General features: G+C 41.6%; 1 protein-coding gene across 2 annotated transcripts in view; it reads left to right on the top strand.

Annotated features, from left to right (window-relative positions):
* Positions 1 to 21,185, top strand: part of LOC309710514 (solute carrier family 66 member 2) — a 59,713-nt gene that overhangs the window by 27,006 nt on the left and 11,522 nt on the right. Inside the window, exons 4-5 of one of the 2 annotated variants that reach the window (XM_082540057.1) lie at positions 5,538 to 5,754; positions 8,178 to 8,318. In XM_082540057.1, coding sequence (XP_082396183.1) covers positions 5,538 to 5,754; positions 8,178 to 8,196 — 236 coding nt within the window. In that variant the 3' untranslated portion in view covers positions 8,197 to 8,318. Of the gene's footprint in view, positions 1 to 5,537; positions 5,755 to 8,177; positions 8,319 to 21,185 lie in introns of those variants that run through there. The other variant, XM_082540056.1, reaches the window with a different exon arrangement.

The raw sequence follows: 21,185 nt of genomic DNA, 5'->3' as shown, positions 1-21,185 counted from the left end.
CAAGAGATGTCAAACAGCAACTTTCACACATCTTAAAATACACAGAGCTAAGTCGTTGTACACGCAGACTGACAGTGCTGAGTCGGCACATCTCAAAGCTCTCTAGCTGTCAGTGTCAATTCACATCTCTGTCTCTGCTCTTGGTTCCATGCTGCTCTCTCTCTCTGCTAAGCCTGATGGGAAATTAGTTTAGCTTCTCTGCTGTATATCTCAGGACTACTCTTTGACTCAGGCACCTTCTCCAGTTATATATATGCTTCCATCTCTAATCATCTTTTCCAGCCTCTGTGCAGCCTGCATCAAACAGCCATTGAAATAATGTCTGGAGTTGTACGCTGTAGCTCCTCCTGCCGAGACACTTCCTCCCAGAATAACGTCACACGCAGGTATCGACATGTCTTTTACTCATTAAATTGTCTCATCTCCAATGACCTTTGTGTAAACAAAGACTCTGTGTCAAGGAAGAGTGCTTCCTCACCTCCTGGCACTTCGGAGTCTCTGGGGTCTTTGAAGTGCGCCTCTGGTCTTCAGGCCCACCAGACAAGGAGGGAGCTCTTTGAGAAAGGCGGTCACTTGCCCTTCCCGACGAAAGGATTCCAATATCGTGAGGGAAAAGGTGAAGTGGTCAGAGAACGGTGCAGGAGGATAATAGAAGCGACTCCATAAAAGACGTCGTCTTCTCTTTTGGTTGTACTTTTTAAAGGCTTTACAAAAGAGAGAGGGGGGTGCAGGGATAAAGAAGGGGAAGTCGGCGTGTTGCTTAATGTATGAAAATAGATTGCAGCTCTCAGGAAGAGAACAAGAGAAGAACATTTTTTGGCATCTTGGCGTGTGTGCTGCAGATAAGCAGAAGGAAGGTTAAGCTGAGCTCAAAAATTGAAAATGTAACATGTGAGAGGCTCAGAAAGGAGTGCTACACAGAGAGGTGACACTGATTTTCACTACTCTCATTGGTGCAGCGCCTCGATACTTCACCACCTCGGCCTCATTCTTAAGGAAATGAAGCAGCTTTTAATTTTGTGATAAAGGCCAACCTCTCCTGGCACTTCCCTCCCTCTGCCAAGCGCCGGTGGCTGCAGTAGCTCAAGTCAGGTCTGTTTATTCGTGCGGAGCATGAAACACAACAAATGCTGTCTGAGGGGCTGCACAAAATCAGACAACAGCCCAAAGAAATTAAGCTATTAAGAAGTAATTAAAACAACAAATTAACCCAGTTAAAACAATTAAGACAATTAAGGTCTTTAATATTGTAAACAAAAGATAAGCTTGAAGCTGGGACTAATCTGAGAGTAAAGGAGGTTTTTCAGGTGAGGGGGAAGCTGGAGTGACTGAAGACTGTTCTTCAGTCACTCCAGCTTCTTCTAGCCTATACCGCAGATAGTTCACGTTGAGCGTAATAGAAATCTGAGTCACTCAGTCAGTGATTGAAGAAAGGAACAGTTTACGTTGACCTTGACCTGAAGTCTGTGACGGCAGATTTAACCTGCAGGTCTAATTTATGTCTTACCCGTGGTTTTCAGCATGATGCCCAACTTTATCAAGTTGGTTTATTTTCAGGTTGACAGAGTTTTGTGAGAGCCAAGCAGGGTTTTAATAGTTTTGCAATTTTCATTAGTTTTTATTTTTATTTAGTTTTGACTTCAGATTTTCAATTTTATATCACTTTTGATTAGTTTTTACCAGTTGTTTGCTAGTTTAGTTTCGTTTTTATTTTTTTGAAAATCCTTAGTTTCAGTTTAGTTTTGATTAGTTTCAGTTATAGTTTTAGTCGTGTTTGCAATAATTAAGTGCAACAAAATCCCAGTTTCATCATATCACGCAGAGACAGACAACTCACATTCCCACCTATGGGTTCTTTAAATAAATAAATAAATAAATAAATAAAGCCAGATGAACAACCATTGATACCAGGCAACTATAAAATGTATATCTTGGCCCCAATGAGACTATTAACTCTCGCAGCACCGGGTGTTCGTAATTTTGGTTCAAGTGAATTGATACTTTTTGAAGGCAATTGACTCACAGTTATGTAGATGTCCCCGTCCTGTTGTCTCGGGATGCATCACGCTGCCTTGCCTGGGGTTAGCTTCTGTTTCTGGGGATGAGGGTTGAGTGTGCTCCCTTCTCAAGGTAAGCTAGGTTAGCCTTCTTGTGTGAGCTTTTCAAGTTCACTTTAAGGTTTGTGGGATTTTTTTCCCTTTAGAAATGTCCCTCATAATTTGTCTCTTTCCACTACAAGACACTTGCTTTATCCAAAACACAGTCATATTCAAAGTAATCCCAAATTGGACTCTGGCGCTTTCTCCCGACTTTTCCTGACATGATTCTGCGCGTGGACGGAGCAGCAACACAGACGACTCGACTAACGTGCTGCCACCTGCTGGCATAATGAGACACAGCAAGAAAAAATCTGGAAACTAAACTTCATTTTCACCCTCGACTATTGTAGGACACGCACACATCAATGAAACTAAACACATTTTTGCTATAAATTCAGTTAATTTTAGTTAGTTTTGTGAGCACACATTACAGTTTTAGTTAGTTTTCCTTTTTTTGTTTTTATTTTTATTTCCGTTAACGAAAATGTTTTTTCACTTCTAGTTTTTGTTATTTTGTTAGTTTTCGTTAACGATAATAACCTTGGAGCCAAGCACATTGAGGATATTCAGCCGGTTTAGAGAAGTCCTTCAGATGAAAATCAGACACAACAATAAGGTCCAAAACCAGCACATACGCTATTATTATATTATTATATTGTTATATTAGATTAGTCTTCTTTAGGAGCGGATGGACTGTTTACTTCTCCCCTCTCAACTTGATTTATTTATTTCACGGTCCAGTTACGGAGGAAAGAGATATTCTAGTCTTACGTTGGGGGTTTCAGCTTAGTTAAAGCTAACAGGGAAATGAGCCCGCTGGCGTTCTTAAAGATATTATTGACAGATTTAATGGTGTTAATTATAACGATCTGCTTTGTTAAAAGCTTTCTAATTTCTGTTCATCTCATAGTTTGTGATGAACGACACAAGTCTGTCCAGAGAGGCGATATTTGTCCTGTCGCATGTGTGTAAGAAAGCTGCGAACCCTGTGTGGGGGTGATGTGTCTGCTGCAGTATGTTCTAATAAAGCCATTAATCACATTTGCTGTTTGCTGCAAACATGCAGCACTTGTTGCAACACGTCTCATTCTGTGTGTCCCAAGACAGCGCAGCAGATGCAGCGTACAAGAGTGAAATCAAAAATGTCCCAGTCAGGTGTTTGATGCATGTGCGCGCTTATTCTGCGCAACCACACGTATGTATCGCGTGTACGGTTAGAAATGGAAAAGTCCTTGTTCAGACGGAGGAGCTGGAAACATTTCTCTCTGAGTGACACAGAAACATTGACTCCTGTATCTTTGTCACCACCGCCAAGAAAAGCAAGAGTCGTGCAAAACCGTCGTCAGGATGCGATCAGAAAGTTCTGCGATTCTACACATAAAAATCCAACTTCCAGTATTTTGGTTCTCATTAGCTCATTTCCTGGAAGTCCCATTCTGACCACTCATGCATCTGCAGTGTGCACTGAATTTCCGTTTTGGAACGAGGACATTCAGCAGATGTGGCATGTGTGAAACTTGGTGAGGAAGGTAGTGATGGTCCAGCCAAAAACCCCACAAAACAGTTCAGCTTGTCTGAAATGAGCCACCGCAGTGTGAAGTGTTTCCACTGAATGTGAGATGGAAACACGTCAGGATGAGATTTTTAATAAACTATGAAGAAATAAAAGCCACTAATAGACTTGTGTTGTTTAATATTTCAGAAGAAAGTTATCATATAACTTTTCTACATGTATATACATTTGACTCCACTTGTACTGCCTGATTAAGGACACAGTAAGAGTACAAATATCAGCTTAACGTAGTAACAGAAACTTGCTGTGTTTGAATCGTAACAATAAGTTTGACTCTCAGCATGTCTGATCTATTCATCTGACACAAGTAAAGAAAATGCAGTTTAATACCTTTAATAAGTTTCTAATGAATGTTGTGAGTCTGCGATCATTTCTTTTCTTATAGCATTGCTGTCTCTAATTCTTATACTTCGATTATTTTAACTGGAATCAGGACTGATGTCTGTTGATCTTCCTCAGATTTCTTCCGTTGTTTTCTCTTATTTGATTTGATAGTCTGGGGTCGGAGTGTGAATGCTGGGATGTTTGCTTATACAAATGAAACTGAATTGAAATGATTCATTTTTAGTTTAGCTGACAGCAAACTAAATGGTTAATTCCACCTTAAGTCTTAGTCTGGATTAATTCATTCTTAAAAGATGAATTGATTAATTTGGAATGAAATAGATTCTTCTTTTTCGTTTGTGTCATTTTGAATGCAGTATCTGTATTTTACCGTCTTGGTTGAACCAAAATGCAATTTGAAGACATCTGTGTGTCTGACGTCTTCTTAATGACTGTTTTCTGTTCATCGAGTAGATCACAGTAGACACCAGGATAGAGCACAGAAGCATCATTCAAACCATACAAGTAAAAAACATCAGCTGACACAGAAACGTCAGTTTGTGAGCTTAAAATCACCTACATCTACACACCTACACGCCCCTATTTTTGCTCATGAAGCGAGCGTACTTGGACGTCTGAAAAGTATCTACCTCAGGTGGAGAGGTCAGGTGCTTCACAGCACACGGCGTGCTCCAGTCTCTACACTAACTAATGCGCTCTTATTTAGTCATCAATCCCCTCTAGCTGATGTTAGCCGGTTTTCCACGGTCATACATACACAATGAGAGATTGTCCATCATCTCATATAATGGTCCACTGGTACAATACTGATGGTTGATGGGAATTCAGCTGTAGTGAGCCTAATGTTCCCGCTCATAAGATTTCCTTCTGAAGCACGTGGAGTCGCCGCTGTTACTGAAGATGGCAGGACAGAAACTGCTAGACCACAGTGTGGCTGTTCTCGTGTTCAATTTTACTTCACAGTCACACTGACTCACTTTTTCTTTAATGTTTCTGCAAGCTAACAAACGCTGTGGTCTTTTAATTTTCCTCTGAATTGTAACGGCACACGTGATAAATACGCTTGTGTCAATGAAAAGGTTTAAAGGTAATAAACGTAAATGTATAGCTCAGCCTCGCTAAAGTTCAATTTATTACAAAGTCATAGAAATGTTAAAAATCTCGTTTTTCTTTGTTACATTCACGTATGCATGTGCTCAGTGATTTTAGTGCCGTCTTTGCAGAATTCTATGCATCCTGTAATGAAATGTGCTCATTGGTCCTTCTTTTTTGCACCTGTCTCAATCACTCCTCTTTTCCCATCCTCACATAGCGTAAGCATGTCGTTACCCCTCAGCAGCCACACACGCGCTTACATTTATCTCTGTTTCATCATCTCTGCTTTCTGTTTCTGACTCTTTTTCAGAATCTTTCATTTTCTCTGTTCTGCTCTCGTCACCATTTCTTTCATTTTTGACTAGAGTCCAAAAACCGTCGATTACCAGTAAATGTTTGTCTGCGTTTCTATCTCCCGATCATAGACCTGAACTTGCATTACTTCTGGAAGTGGAGCGCCTTTGAGGACTACCTCCTCTTCTGCTTCGGCTTCACCGTCGTGTGTGCAGTCATCACCCTGCTGCTGCTGGACTCTGTGGTGTTTGTGGAGACTTTGGGTTCGCTGGCCGTGATGTTCGAGGCCATGCTGGGCGTCCCGCAGCTGCTGCAGAATTTCCATAATCGCTCCACAAAAGGCATGAGGTACAGTGTGCTCCAAGGTCAAACAGAGCTCTGCTCACTGCCCTCACACTGGCATACAGAGGCACAGTCAGACTTCACTCCTGTCTCAGCAGTGATTTATATTCTCATGAACACATTATGCTAATAAGGTCATTTATAGTTACTGAAGTCTCCATGAAAAGAAAATGGAGAGTCACATGCATCTTAATTTCACTAATGAAATCATTTTTTAAATGTTTGAATTCTTTTAAGACAATAATTATAACAAAATTGTTTTAATTTATTTTATTTAACAATTCAAAGCCAAACAGAAAAATTCAAAACCTACAAATTAAAAAATTAATAATTTTTTTCCCTACTAGTCTTAGGACTGTGAACTGCTTACTAACAGTATGTGTCAGCACAAAACTATCTCATGGCTTTAAAAGGTTAATGCCAGCATCATGTTTGTGATGTATTGTTTGTAGTTGGACTTATCGTGTTTGCTTTGTAAGAGTTTCAGATCAGATCATGCAAATGTGCTTTATTTTGGTTCGCAGCACACAAGTTTGTGAAAATTGTCCTGAATTTAGGGTAAAAAGAAGAAGCATGTGTTATTTTGTGTCCCACTTGGTTGTGATAGTTGCTGCTTAGGAGTGTAAATTTACTTGGAATGAGAGGCTTTTAAAAACAAGTGTGTAATCAGCGCTGGTGGATCACTCAAAGGTGTGAGGATCGTGCCCAAGCTCTGGCTGTGCGTTGTAGCTCTTCACCCTGCATTTTTAGAGCCGTGCACGACATATTTACAGTCTTCAAGAACACTAGTATTTGGATGAAAACAGAGCAGATCTTAACTAAACCGACTGTCTGAGCTGAGGCAGAAGGAGAGTCCTGATACGCGATGTATAGCAGAATGTGTCTGCTTGTACAGAGAACTGTTGCCACGATCTGGAAGATTATCAAAAACTTATTGTCATTCAGCTGCCTCTCATTGATCTGAGTTACCATGTTTTCCATTATTTTGGTTAGTGGGCTACTTGCACCCTCTTCAACTTGCTGATTTGGGGATCTGCTAATTTGCGGTGCTCTCGGTAGAATGCTGGCATTATTTAAATGGACTGTCTGAGTCTTTGTAAATTAGCATATTGTTAGTAGATCATCTGCAGAACTTTTTACTCCCATCAGAGCATTTTTGTGATTGCAACCTCACTTAATTTGCTCCACTAATGAAATCTGGTCCTTAGTGTCCTACAACATCTGCAGAGCTGCACACTACAGCTTCTGATTAGTAAAGGTTTCAGTGAAAGATCAAAGATCTGTTTAACATATATACTCAGTTCCACTTGCACTTGTTGATTTCAGTTTGTGTGCTAGAGGCTGAAAATAGTGTCACAGTCTACAGCGTGTACCGGGACGTCACTTTGATTCTTATTGCACGAAAGGACGAGAGCACGAAGTCGCATCACGGATAGAAACAACTGGGTTATGCTGCTAACACAACATGCTAATGCTAAGCTAGCCAAGACTGAGTGTCTGCTGATCCCAGCTCAGTAGCCAGACCCTGAACTTCAACATGAGCTCTCAGGCTCCAGGCTCTGCTTCTAGAATCACCGTGATGATCACATCAAACTCTCGCTGCGCTGGTTTTTATCTTTGGTTTCTGGTGTCAACTTTGTCTTCATACCTCAATACTAAGAGAAAGATCATATGTGTGTCATTAGGGATTTGTGTTGTGTGTATCTGTAGCTTAAAGGTTTATATTGTTAAATGGTAATTTTGAGACAATGTGTTCAAGTCGTTTTATGGAGAAATGGGAAAGTAATGAAATGAGATTTGTGATGAATTACTTTCTGTATTTGATATGTTGCCTAGCGATGGTGGTGACTCTCAAAGTGGAGCCAGTGAGAACCAATCAGATTGATTGTCTGCTATCCTGTCTTCCTTCTCTCACCCCAACCAATCACAGCAGATGGCCCCGCCCCTCCCTGAGCCTGGTTCTGCCGGAGGTTTCTTCCTGTTAAAAGGGAGTTTTTCCTTCCCACTGTCGCCAAAGTGCTGCTCATAGGGGGTCATATGATTGTTGGGTTCTTCTCTGTATGTATTATTGTAGGGTCTACCTTACAATATAAAGCACCTTGAGGCGACTGTTGTTGTGATTTAGTGCTGTATAAATAAAATTGAATTGAATTGAATAAGCAATATCGATAATGGAACTGGAATCTCTAAATTCTATCAATTCACATCCCTAACAATGAAGAATTTAAAAATCCAATGTTGCTCTAATATTTAAAGTATATTGCAAGTAAAGGGGATTCAGCTTTAGCATTAGTTTCTGTCAGATATCTAAAACGTCACAGAGAAAGCTAGCCTAGATGCTTTTAGTATGTGACCAGAGCAAATGCAGGTTTTCTTCAAAAGACTAAAACTAAATCAGTCTCATGCCAAAATCGACTGTCTGTTTAAAGACAGGAAACACCAAAATAGAGCCTTCAAAAGAGTGAACACCAGGAAAGCAGCAGGACCAGACGGCATCCCAGGTCGTATCCTAAGAGACTGCGCATACCAGCTAGCTCCTGTGTTCACTGAGATATTCAACATCTCTTTATCTCAGTCGGTGATCCACACATGCTTCAAAGAGTCCATCATTGTTCCTGTCCCGAAGAAACCCCACCCTGCTTCTCTCAATGACTATCGCCCTGTAGCCCTCACCTCAGTAGTGATGAAGTGCTTTGAACGCCTGGTCAGAGACTTCATCATTTCTTCACTACCAGACACACTGGACCCACTACAGTTCGCTTACCGTCCAAATCGTTCCACAGACGATGCCATCTCTCATCTCCTCCACAGATCACTCACTCACTTGGACACTAGAAGGGGGAATTATGTTAAAATGCTCTTCATAGACTACAGCTCTGCATTTAACACCATAATTCCCTCCACACTCACCACCAAGCTGGAGCATCTGGGACTCAGCTCATCTATGTGTCAGTGGATCTCCAACTTCCTAACTGGCAGACCACAGGCAGTAAGGATGGGCGGACATGTCTCAGCCTCCACCACTCTCAGCACTGGAGCCCCCCAGGGGTGTGTTCTGAGCCCCCTGCTGTACTCTTTGTACACATATGACTGTGTGGCCACTACCAGCTCCACCACCATCATCAAGTTTGCTGACGACACCGTCGTGGTGGGCCTGATCTCTGATAACAACGAGACGGCCTACCTGAAGGAGATTAGGAATCTGGAGAACTGGTGCCAGAGGAACAACCTCCTTCTAAACGTCAGTAAGACAAAGGAGCTGATAGTGGACTTCAGCACTAAGCAGGAGAGGAACTACCAGACCCCCGTCATCAACGAGTGCCCAGTGGAGAGAGTGGACAGCTTCAAATACCTCGGAGTTCACATCACGCAGGACCTGTCATGGTCCTGTCACATCAACACCGTGGTGAAAAAGGCCCGACAGCGTCTCTACCACCTCAGACGCTTGAGAGACTTCCAACTGCCCTCCAAGGTGCTCAGGAACTTTTACTCGTGCACCATAGAGAGCATCCTGGCGGGAAACATCTTAACCTGGTTCGGGAACAGCACCATGCAGGACAGACGAGCTCTACAGAGGGTTGTGCGGTCAGCTGAGCGCACCATCCGCTCCGAGCTCCCTGACCTGCACTCAATCTACAGCAGGCGGTGCTGGACCAAGGCCAGGAAGATCGTGAAGGACCTCAGCCATCCCAACAACAGACTGTTCTCTCTGCTGAGGTCAGGAAAGCGATTCTGCTCCCTGAAGACCAACACAGAGAGACTGAGGAGGAGCTTCTTCCCGCAGGCGATACGGTCTCTCAATCACACCACCACACAGTACTGACCCACACATATGGTTCTTACACACACACTGGACTTTCTGGACTTTGTTTTTGCACAACACTGGTCACTATATTCTTCATTTCCGGTTAATACTTGTACAGCTGCTGTTATTGTGTATATATTTATTTATATTTAGATTTCTTCATACATTCTTATATAGTTCTATATTGTGTATTTTGTTGTACAGTTATTTTATTTTCAACTTTAATTTATATATTTATCTTTATCTTATTCTTCCCAGTTAAATTTACCCTTCATTCTAATTTGTGTTATACAGTTATTTCATTTTTAACCTTAATTTATATTTTATTCCTTCCTAGTTAAATTTACCCTTTTTAATTTTTCATATTTATTTCCTATCTTATTCATAGCCTTTTCCTTTTTTGTTTTCTTTAGGTCACGAGCAGTTGTCCAAGCATTTCACTACATATCGTACTGTGTATGACTGTGTACGTGACAAATAAAATTTGAATTTGAATTTGAATTTGAAATATGAGTGACAGTTATTAGTATTAGCATTAACATTACCACTAATGAACAGGAGTCCACAGATCCCTTAGAAAATATAGTATAGAATTATTTTTAAAAGCAACATTTAAAAGGGATCCCTTAGGTTTGGGTCACCCCCCACTTAAAATTCAAGGTTTCAAGGTCACCTTGAATGAGAAGAGAAAGCAGAAGGTGGAAACGGGAGGCAAACAAAACCCTCAGCTTACGTTATGAATGCTTTCCCAGTTAAGATTGTGTCAGAGTGAGTTAAGGTCAGTGAGCATGCTTATTAGCCTCTCAGGTAAATGACTGTGAGATCAATTACACTCCTAATGGCACAGAACCTCATGCTAATTATGATCATTATTTCCTTATTATGTCTGTCGTCAGTATAAAATCTGTGTGTTTATTAATATGCATTTATAAAAAAATACTTTTAATCTCTAGGAAACAACTGGCATCTTTTCATGAGGTTTTCAGGAAGTTACTGAAGTTGGTTAACATTCATACCAGGGGAGCGTGGTGAAGAAAGAAGAGCTAAAATTAGGAAATTACAGTGACGTCAGCTGGAAGTAGCAACTCTCCTCGGCGCGGGGTTTGTTTTCCTTTAGTCGAGATTCCTTTTTGTAAAAATGCACAATGGATACATAACGTGTGTGTGTGTCTGTGTGTGTGTGCGTACGTGTGTGTGTGTGTGTGCAGATTGTTAGCTATAGCAGTAGACTTATAACTGATGTTTTGATCCATGTGCACTTACTATAAAAATGAATTAATATTTCAAATATCATGAACTGATTGGTTTTGCTGTGTAAATATTTGCATTATATTTTCCAACATGAAGAATTATGGAGCTATTTTTAGTGTGTTGTGAGGTGAGAGGGGACCCGTGATATACTGTCAATGTTTTCCTATTAGAGACGTTTGCTTTGTCTGCACTGAGCAGCAGAGTGACCGGTGTGTACCGTATATCTTTATATCTTCAGTATGTCCCCACTTCCACTTCAGATTGCCATCCATGCTTTCTGTAACTACCTGCACATACTGTGTTACACCACCTGCATCTCTGATTGCATTTTTATCTTCAAGTTGCTGTTTTATGATTTACTGTTCTCTCGCAGTTATTTACCATTTCACATGTCCTCAGGATCTAGATCTAGACTTGAACCTGAACATCACACAAAGATTGGCAACACAAAAGGTCTTTGAAGTTGGGAACATCAAATCCTTAAACTCAGATATGTGAAAGTCCCCAAAAATAAGAAAGGAAGTCAGCTGTGTTTGTGTAGGAGGTATGAGTTAATCATAGAGTAATACTGCACAGTATTGGATGACTCATTCCACAAGATTATGCATTTTCAACAGGAATATTTCATAATTTCAGTATAGATATTGGCTTTATGGCACAAATGTTGCTGACGGTTGGAAACGGCACAGATGATCCCTCGCGATGCATACGTGAGGATTTTCCAGTTTCTAGATATTAAACACTGTTTTCCACACGACGTGTGGCACACAATCAACACTTGCTCTAATGCTATCCCAGGTGTAACAGTAGCTTGTTTTTGTGCACTCACATTCCCCTGAGCCCTATTACAGAGGTGTGATGCTGAGTGTATGGATCTGTTTCATGAAGGACTACGCACCTTTTCCAGGTCACCCAAATAATGACTTTCCATGAGATGCATGGAAAAGTCAAGTAAAGGATGTGAAAGAAGCATGGAGTATATTTGACAGTTTGTTTAATATGTTTCCAGGCAACATTTTTTCATTTGTGCATATGTGTGCACACTCATTCTACTACTACTAATACTAGGAAAATTAAAGAGGTGACAGTTCAGTGAAGAAAAAATCCAACAAAAAAAGCAAAAGACTGGATGAGCCTGACTGACGTGATTGGCAAGGAAAATTAGGTGTAGGTTTGAAAAAGTATTAATCCAAAGGGTTAATGTCATTAGCAAAATCTAATTAGTGTCAGGTATCAAGAGACAAGGTGGAAGCTCCAAATCAATGAGGATGAACTGAAAGCACAGGTTAGAGACACTTGTTAAAAAGAGGAGAAACGTGAGAGGAATTGATGATTAAAAAGAAATCCATGTTGTACTTCATGGCGTCCCCCAAGAGACCCTGGTCTGCACCTTGAATTTAATGTGTAAACTGTTGTTTGTCTCTGGGGTCCAACAATCAAATGAAACCCGTTTTTTTTTGCTTTCGTCGTCTTCTCCTGTTCTTCCTCCTCCTCCTTTCAGCTGGTCCCTTTAAGGGTTGCCACATTGAATCATTTGCCTCCATCTCATCCTATCCTTAGTGACATCTACTGTCACACCAACCCTCTGCACGTCCTCCTTCAATACATCCATGAATCTTCTTTTCTTCTGCCTTCTGCCTGCCTTTTCTTCAGCATCCTTCGCCCATCATATACACCGTCCCTCCTCTGCACGTGTCCCAGCCATCTCATCTCACCTCTCTTTGTCTCCAAATTGCTCAACCTGAGCTGTCACTCTGAAATAGTCATTATTAATCTGGCTGGTGACTGTCTGAGTATCAGAACTCTGTAACTGCTAGCTCCGTGCTCTGTCTTTTTGTCAGTTCCACCATCTCCCAAACCATACCTCACAGCAGGTCTCACTAGCATCTTGTCATCCTCCCCTTTCACTCTTGCTGCTGTCCTTCTATCACAAATCACCTCTGACACCCACTCCACCCTACCTGCACCCGTGTCTTCACCTCTCTTGACTGCTGCCTATTGCTTTCTGGTAATGTCAAGTTGACCCTTAAGTGTTTAAACTCATCTACCTTCACCACCTCTACTCCTTGCACATGTATTCTGTCCTTTCATTCCTATTTTCTCCAGAGCATACCTCTACCTCTCCAGGCTCTCTTCCACCTGCTCCCTACTCTCAGTACAGATCACAGTGTCCTCTGCAAACATCATAATCCAGATGGCAGTCCTCATCTGTTAGTAGGGCTGCCACGATTAGTCGACTAGTCACGATTACGTCGACTATCAAAATCGTCGACGACTGATTTAATAGTCGACGCCTCGTTTGAAGCTTTGTAAGATCCCAAAAGCCGCAGAAGTAATAGGATTTAAGAGTGTAATAACGGACTGAAACAGAAGATGGCAGCACTGCATGTACAAGGAACCAGCTGCCGTTAAACCCCGAAGAAGAAGCTGTGTCCCAGAATTCATAGTGCAGCCCAGCTCAGTTTCCAACAATGGCGGCAGCTAGTTAGTTTTAATATTACTCTTATTATTCTTTCTGGGTCACAAAATAAACGTTTAACATATTTTCAGGCGAGAATGTAGCTGTGGAAACCTCAAATATCTGCTCAGTTTATCAAGACACCACATATTTTCAAAAGCGCTCCGACGTTTTCGGAGACGTCTGACTCCCGGCAAATCGTTTTCAAACCCACCGCCGTCTTTCGCTACTCAGGTTAAACATGATATATAAGTCACTTAGATAACTTAAACATGTTATTTTTGGATTTTTTTTTGTAGTATTTTATTTGTAGTAAATCGGTTTGGCTGAGATTAAAGTTATAGTTTTTACACAGCTGAATAAACGTCAAGCAGACAGCTGATTATCAGAAGTGTGAGATGCTGGAGAATTTACTCCGGTGTCCTGTTATATTTTAGATAGCAAGGAGTTTATTAAACTTCACCGAAACAATCTGCAAACTTCATTAAAATTTAATAAACTATCATCTTGTCTTTATTTTTAGTTAGCACAGACCTTAAACACTTAAAGCTGTAAGCTAATGATAGTTATATAAGAGCAGATGCTGCTGGTGCAATAAGCTGTACGTTTTATGTCCAATGGATGATGATCTGATTAGTCGACTATCAAAATAATCGTTTGTGGCAGCCCTAGCTGTTTATGTGTCCATCAGCACTGCCAAACCTATGAGAGCCATTTTTCATTCTTGGATCTATATAATGTCAGAGAGAGGGGACTCCTAATGTAGTCAGGCATATAGCTTTGGATGTGCTGACAGCCAAGCAGGTGATACTCTAGATGTCACTTGAATTATGGCCTCAGTGAGCGTCTGTTCTCAGTAGCTTCAAGCTCCCTTCATGCAGTAAACGTAGTCATATTGTATTATTGTGTTATAAAAAGCAACACAGACTGCAGTACTTACTGGTATCTAATGTTTCAGTGCTCGGCTACGTTTTGATTGACAAGTTGCTGCTGTATGTGTGTACATAGTGTGCAGATCCACTTTGTGTTTGTACAGTTCCAAAAAACCAAGACAGCAACAGACAAATGCCAAACCAACAGCTTCAAACTAATAAGTGGCTACGACTGTCGTTCCTACACAGGTATGAAAGCAGTCTTAAATATTTAATGAATTTACTATTTTGCATCTTTCAAATAAGTAGAAATTGCATAATCATCAGTTTTATGTGCTGTTGATGTCTAAGAATAAACTGGTTTCTTGCTGTTTAGTAAACACTGACTATGTAATGTTCTCAGGTTTAGATCTGATGGTGTTTGGTCGTTGAATGAAGCTGCCAACCGCTCGGCTTTTTAAAAGCCTTCATTACTCAGGTGGATGCTGCAACCGGTGCTGGAGTTGCTATTTGTTTATGTAAACAACGTGTGTGTGTGTGTGTGTGTGTGTGTGTGTGTGTGTGTGTGTGTGTGTGTGTGCGTGTGATTGCTCAGCTGCCTGGGGAGTGTGTCTGTTTTTTTCTTTCGTCTCATTAAAGTTTATCACTTTTGCTTCCTGTCCCATTCTCCTTTGCTAGCTCTGCACCAAAGCCTCCAACCTTCACAATGTCACTCTGTGACAGTAAAGGGAACGCTGACGCTGGCCGTCTCTCTCACTGACAGTATGCAGACAAATACAGTGCTGGGCTTTCTTCTACTCTTTTTCTCTCTTAGTTAAATTTTCTTTATTGTCATGAATGTGAGCTATTATATAACACGTACATAACGATCCGTCCCTTATTCCCCATTTTTATCACACACTCTTACACATACACTCTAACACCTTGTTTCTTGCTCTCAGCTCAGGTTAACACTCTTCAGGCGTTAATAACGCTCCTACTGGGGATGGTAATGGGACCGTGGCCATTACCTGTAGGCCATTTCAACCAGTACCTTTACCTTTACAGTCTGGCCCTCGGGGGCAGCGCTAAGACCTCTAAGCAATTTGTGACCTGTGTATTAGAGCTATATCCCAGAGGAACCAACGAGTGTAATGTTGTCACTCTGTGTCCTGCTTCTATGCTGTTGCTACCTTGTGATGGAAGATTTAATAGAAGCAGAATGCTCATCTACCTCACAATCAATCTAAATTCACAGGTTATTGCCTCTAAAACAAATGACACCTTAACCCTGAGCTTGAGCACAGTTTGAAGACCCATTAGGTGATCGTGGTCTGTTATTTGAATAAATTCTTACCTGTGATCTAAGGGAAATAGCGATTATTGTGAATAAATGACCGATGTCTCTCCATGACATAAGATAATTGGTCCAGCAGCCCGATGAGCGACGCTAATAAGCCCGATATGACGGTAATTCTAGCTTTTAATTATCTTTATTTTTACCTGGACACATTTTACTTTACTTATTTGTATTTGGAGAAGAGTGATTTAGGAGATTCAGCCTGCCCTTTGTTGTTATTGCTCTTTCTTTTGTACGCATCATTTCAATGTCCGAAAGCAACTGTGTTAAAACTGTCAGCGAAGGTTCTCAGTCATCCAGCTCATCGTAGTCTAACCATGTGCAGTGCAGCGAGGAATGCCCAGACCTCTACATTGGAGAGACCAAACAGCCACTTCATGAACGTATGGCACAGCATAGAAGAGCCACCTCCACGGGACAAGACTCGACTGTCCATCTGCATCTAAAGGTCAAAGGTCATTCTTTGAGGATGCCAATGTTCACACAGGCACACACCACAATTGAAATAAAAAGATGGGGGCTCCTGTTATAGCAGCTTGGCTTGTTCTTAGGACATGTTTTGTCCTCTCACACAGATTTCCTTTAGCAACAGTTTAACTTAAACGGTGATGAATATGAGCCGTCGCACTCTCACTATTCTCCTGTGGTGTATATTCGTAACCCCGAGTGCCAGCACACTACTGCAGATGGAAAGAAAGAAAAGATGGTACTCAACCAACGCACAACACCTGTGTCTCACTCTGCGCCTGTCAGCAGTTCCCACTATCTGTTCCTCTTGCTGCTGGGCTCTGATCAGGCCCCCTACCACAAACAGTTTTCAGCTGTGCCAGCATAATTACGAGAATTATTCTTAATGATCAATTAGCCTCTTTACGTGATAAACCTGCACTGGGTAATGCAATTTACCATTGGAATGATTGCTGTGCTTCTGTACACCTATTCAGATATTCCATTTAAAAACATAAATGTTTTATAATAAATAGAGATTTTGTTATTAATTAATGATTATTTATAACATTCTTTATCAGTTAGATGCTAAATTAAAAATGTGCCTTAGAAAGGGAAATTTCTGTGAGAAACTTTTAAGCTGATTTGTAAACTTTCCAGTACTGTGAATAAAGTTTTAATTACTGTGATGACAATAAAAGTTTCTCATTTTTAATAAATAAAAGCATTTTTCTCACCGGGCTCCTCAGCCTTCACTTTCTCTGCTCTTCTATGCCGTCGATGCTGTTATCATAGTGACAGAGAAGAATTTATTATCAAGGTAAAAATAAAACAACAATAAAATGGAGAAATTCTGGTGAAGTTTTTTAGAGATACAGTGGTCCTTCGTTTATCGCAGGAGTTGCGTTCTAAAAATAACCCACGATAGATAAAAGTAGCCAACTTTATGTTTTTTACAATTATTCTAGATGTTTTAAGGCTGTAAAACCCCGCACTACGCACTTTATACACTTTTCTCAGACAGGCAGGAACATTTTCACACTTTTCTCACTTGTTTAAACTCTCAAAGTTCAAACCTTCGTAAAAAAATACGTCCAGTATTATAGAAAGAAACCAAAGATCAAACCCTGTTTTCAGGTTTGATTTCAAGAAGAATGAGTTGAGTAAAATTTGACTCATCTGACTCTTTTGTTTCGCGTTATGTGCCTTAAAATCCAAAAAATACAGTAACTTCTACCTTCCTTTAGGATGTCCAGAAGTCCAACTTTTTGTGCGATGGTTAGCATCTTCCTCTGGCTTTTGGGTGCTAGCGCAGGAGCCTCTGACGGTGCAAAACGTTTCGTCGACATTGTTGTGTTTGTTGGGGAGAAAACTTACAAACATACAGAGCAGCACTTCAGAGTCACACTGCTAGAGATTGAAGATTTATGTAAATATGACAAGCTGAACGCATCCTGTACTGTACAGGAGACACGGCGCGAGATTGATTGACAATGGTCTACAGCCAATCAGGACGCAGGAGACAACGCGCTGCAAAAAAAATAAAAAATCTGCGAAACAGCGAGGCTGCGAAAGGTGAACCGCGTTATAGCGAGAGATAAAGGGTTGAGGGTTGAACAAGGCTGTTCCAACATTTAGCAGCTACAGCTTCAAAGACGCAGTCACCTCGAGACTGGATGAGCTTTGAGAGATTGTGAGAGTCAAAGTTAAAAATAAACCCACAGTTGGTAGCAGAGGATTTGATGCAGGGCCTTTGAATTCCCCAGATCTCAAAGCTTGTGTGGACCATAACATTTAGTCTGAATTTCAGCCTCGCACTTTATAAAATTTAAAGTCTCTTCTGTGTGTGTCTGAAACCGCTCTATGACATCTACAAGTCAAAGCTGTTTTAGCAGCATGACGTGGTTTAATATTCTGGCACATCTTGTTTTTTCAAATATTATTTAATTATTTTCAAACCGTGTTGACCGATTTTGAAAAACATACTTGCATTTAGAATTATTAATGAATGAGATGTTTCTCATTCATTAATAATGTGTGTGTGCCACACCAAGGCTTAGTCACTGTGTTTAATCTGAATGCAGTGTGCAGTGTCTTGACAGCCTTGCATGAAATACGTTTGTTTAGCTTTGAATCAGGTGGTATTTGAAAAGCAACGCTACAGCATCCTTTCAGATTACACAAGATTACACATGTAATAAATATATTTAAATAGCCAGCACCAAAAAGCTTCCCCATCTATTCTGTCCTGTTGACATACTCCAATGAGGGATATAAAATATCCGTAGGCAAACTCTGTGTAACACCCCTTCTTCTCCTTTCCTCCCTTCTGCTTCATTTTGTTTAGCAGAATCCATCTTTTTCTGGCAGGTTGGGAACTTTTCGGTGTTTGCCTGTGTGCGATCGATCAACATGCATAATTCATAGTTAGTGCGTTAAGAGCAGCTAGGCTCCTCTCTCACTGGGCCCTTTGATTTTCGTCTCTATCTGCCCCCCTCGGGGAGATCTGCAGCCCCGCTGCTAAATCACCTCACCAGCATGTGTGGGTGCACATGTGAACACGCACTTAAAACAGCATGTGTGGACACACATTTTAACCCAATGCACACATGCATGTTTGCTTTAAAAAATAAAGATGGAAAAGGGGATCTGAAGCTCTTCAAAGCTTTTAAGCATCAGCCCCTGTTTCTCCAGTGGGCCTTTTTCCACAGAGCTTTGTACTGGATCAGCAGTTTCTGGGACCTTCTGAACCCCCCTCCCATTGAGACTTTTTTTTAGGTCTCAGATGCAAAGTGTGATTCCCAGCTCAAAGCTTAAAGCTGTTGTGGGTTGGATCAGCTGCTTATTTATCTCAGTGGCAGCAGCAGTGGAAATGTGCTGTTTTTCTACTGAGATACCGAGGGCAAGATTTTGGCTCTTCGTTGTGGAAAAATCTACAGACAAATCTATCTAAATCAAGGACAGTTAGCGGAGAAACAACTGTGAAGGCAACTATTAAGTGTGACTCAGTTTCTATTACAAGTCACGTGGCACTTTGCCAATGACTCTACTATTATCTTCACTGTTATACACCAGCTTTACCAGCATTTAGAAGAAGGGCAGGAGGTATACATATAAATATATATTCCCCCCTCGCCCCTGTGGGCGGTCTATCCTTCTAGCTTGGGTCCTCTACCAGAGGCCTGGGAGCTTGAGGGTCCTGCGCAGTATCTTAGCTGTTCCCAGGACTGCGCTCTTCTGGACAGAGATCTCCAATGTTGTTCCTGGATCTGCTGGAGCCACTCGCCTAGCTTGGGAGTCACCGCACCGAGTACTCCGATTACCACTGGGATCACAGTTACCTTCACCCTCCACATCTTCTCGAGCTCTTCTCTGAGCCCTTGGTATTTCTCGAGCTTCTCATGTTCCTTCTTCCTGATGTTGCTGTCATTCGGAACCGCTACATCGATCACTACGGCCGTCTTCTTCTACCATCACTATGTCCGGTTATTTAGCCACCACCGTTTTGTCCGTCTATATCTGGAAGTCCCACAGGATCTTAGCTCGGTCATTCTCCACCACCCTTGGGGGCATCTCCCATTTTGACCCCGGGACTTCCAGGCCATATTCAGCACAGATGTTCCTTTACACTATGCCGGCCACTTGGTTATAGCATTCCATGTATGCCCTGCTTGCTAGCATCTTGCACCCTGCTGTTATGTGCTGGATTGTCTCAGGGGCATCTTTACACATCCTGCACCTGGGGTCTTGCCTGGTGTGATAGACCCCAGCCTCTATGGATCTTGTGTAGGGATGGGTATTGTTTAGGTTTTATCCGATACCAGTACAAAACCGGTACTTTTGAAACGGTGCTGGTGCTCAAACGGTGCTCAAACCGGTGCTTAAAGAATGGAGAACACAAAATTGGTCCAAAAACCTCTCATGTTCAGCTGTTTTTTTGTAAAAAGATAACAATGTTAGCCTTTTCTGCAGCTATGGGGCATATATGGTATCACTCTTGGCTGGAAGCAGTGCTTAAACAATGGAAAAAACACAAACTTTGTCCAAAAACCTCTCATGTTTAGCTGTTTCCCACTTTTTCTTTGGTCATTTTAGCCTTTTTGGCCAGGGTGAAGGGAGTATCTGCCATCAAACAAGAAGACAGCTGCATGTAGCTATGATGATGTTTGCTAGTTCACCTTACATGCATTAATGTAATAACGTGGTTAGCCTACTCAACGTAAATTACACACGAACAACATTAAGCTACTCACGCAGAGAAGAACGGCTGCTGCTGCATCATCATCCTCATAATTTCTGCTACACTGGCAGGGCTAGGGGCCAGGACTCTCCTCTTCGGGTTCTTGGGGGATGTTGCTAGCTCCGGGTCCGATAACTGGCACCACACCCGCAGTAGATGTGCTCGGTGTGAGGTCTCGCAGCAAGCTATCAAATACGGTGCATTTCTCGGCTTTTAAAAAAAAACGCTATGCGTCGCCAGCTGTTTCATCGGATTTGAGGTGTTACCTCCTTTGACAGTATCACAGTATCAGCTTAAAGCACTTGTTGCTGCTGAGTTTGCATCTTCTGCTGTGAAGTACAGCCAGACTTTTGAACGCTTCGCCTTGGACATTTTTAATCTGTAGCTCTGCTCTAACAGAACGTACGTACCTGGCCCCGCCTACTATCCTCAGAAATGTAAAACGTAAAACGATTGAAAAAAAAAAAAAAAGCACCGAAATGTGCGCTGCTTTTCGGTCTGGTTACTACCGTTTATGTCAGATACCGGTACCCATCCCTAATCTTGTGCTCAGAGCTTGTTCCTGTGTTGCCATGATTAGTGCCTCTGTGCTGTCTTTCAGTCCGGCTTTGTCCAGCCACTGGTAGGATTTCTGGATATCAGCCACCTCCGCTATCTGCCGGTGGTACATACCGTGCAGGGGCCTATTTTACCAAAGAGTAAAACAGTGAAATGTGGATTATTAAATATTAGGTCTCTCTCCTCCAAGTCTCTGTTGGTACATGACTTAATAATTGATCAACAAATCGATTTACTCTGCCTTACAGAAACCTGGTTGTAGCCGGATTTTTTTTCTGCTCTTGACGAAGGCGGTCGCACTTTTCTCCTCTCGTCCTCCTCCTCTCCCTTAGCTTCCCCTTTGGTTTGGCTAAAACCTAAAAGTAGTCAGGTTCTATTGGCTCCATATACATTCTGATGTCTGATTACTTATTATCTTTAAAACATCCATCAGACTCAGAAGATGGGATGTTTTCATTGCATGTAAT

Source organism: Aulonocara stuartgranti (assembly GCF_965226115.1).
Source record: "Aulonocara stuartgranti genome assembly, chromosome: 7".
NCBI lineage: Eukaryota > Metazoa > Chordata > Actinopteri > Cichliformes > Cichlidae > Aulonocara > Aulonocara stuartgranti.
This window is presented reverse-complemented; position numbering and strand designations above follow the sequence as displayed.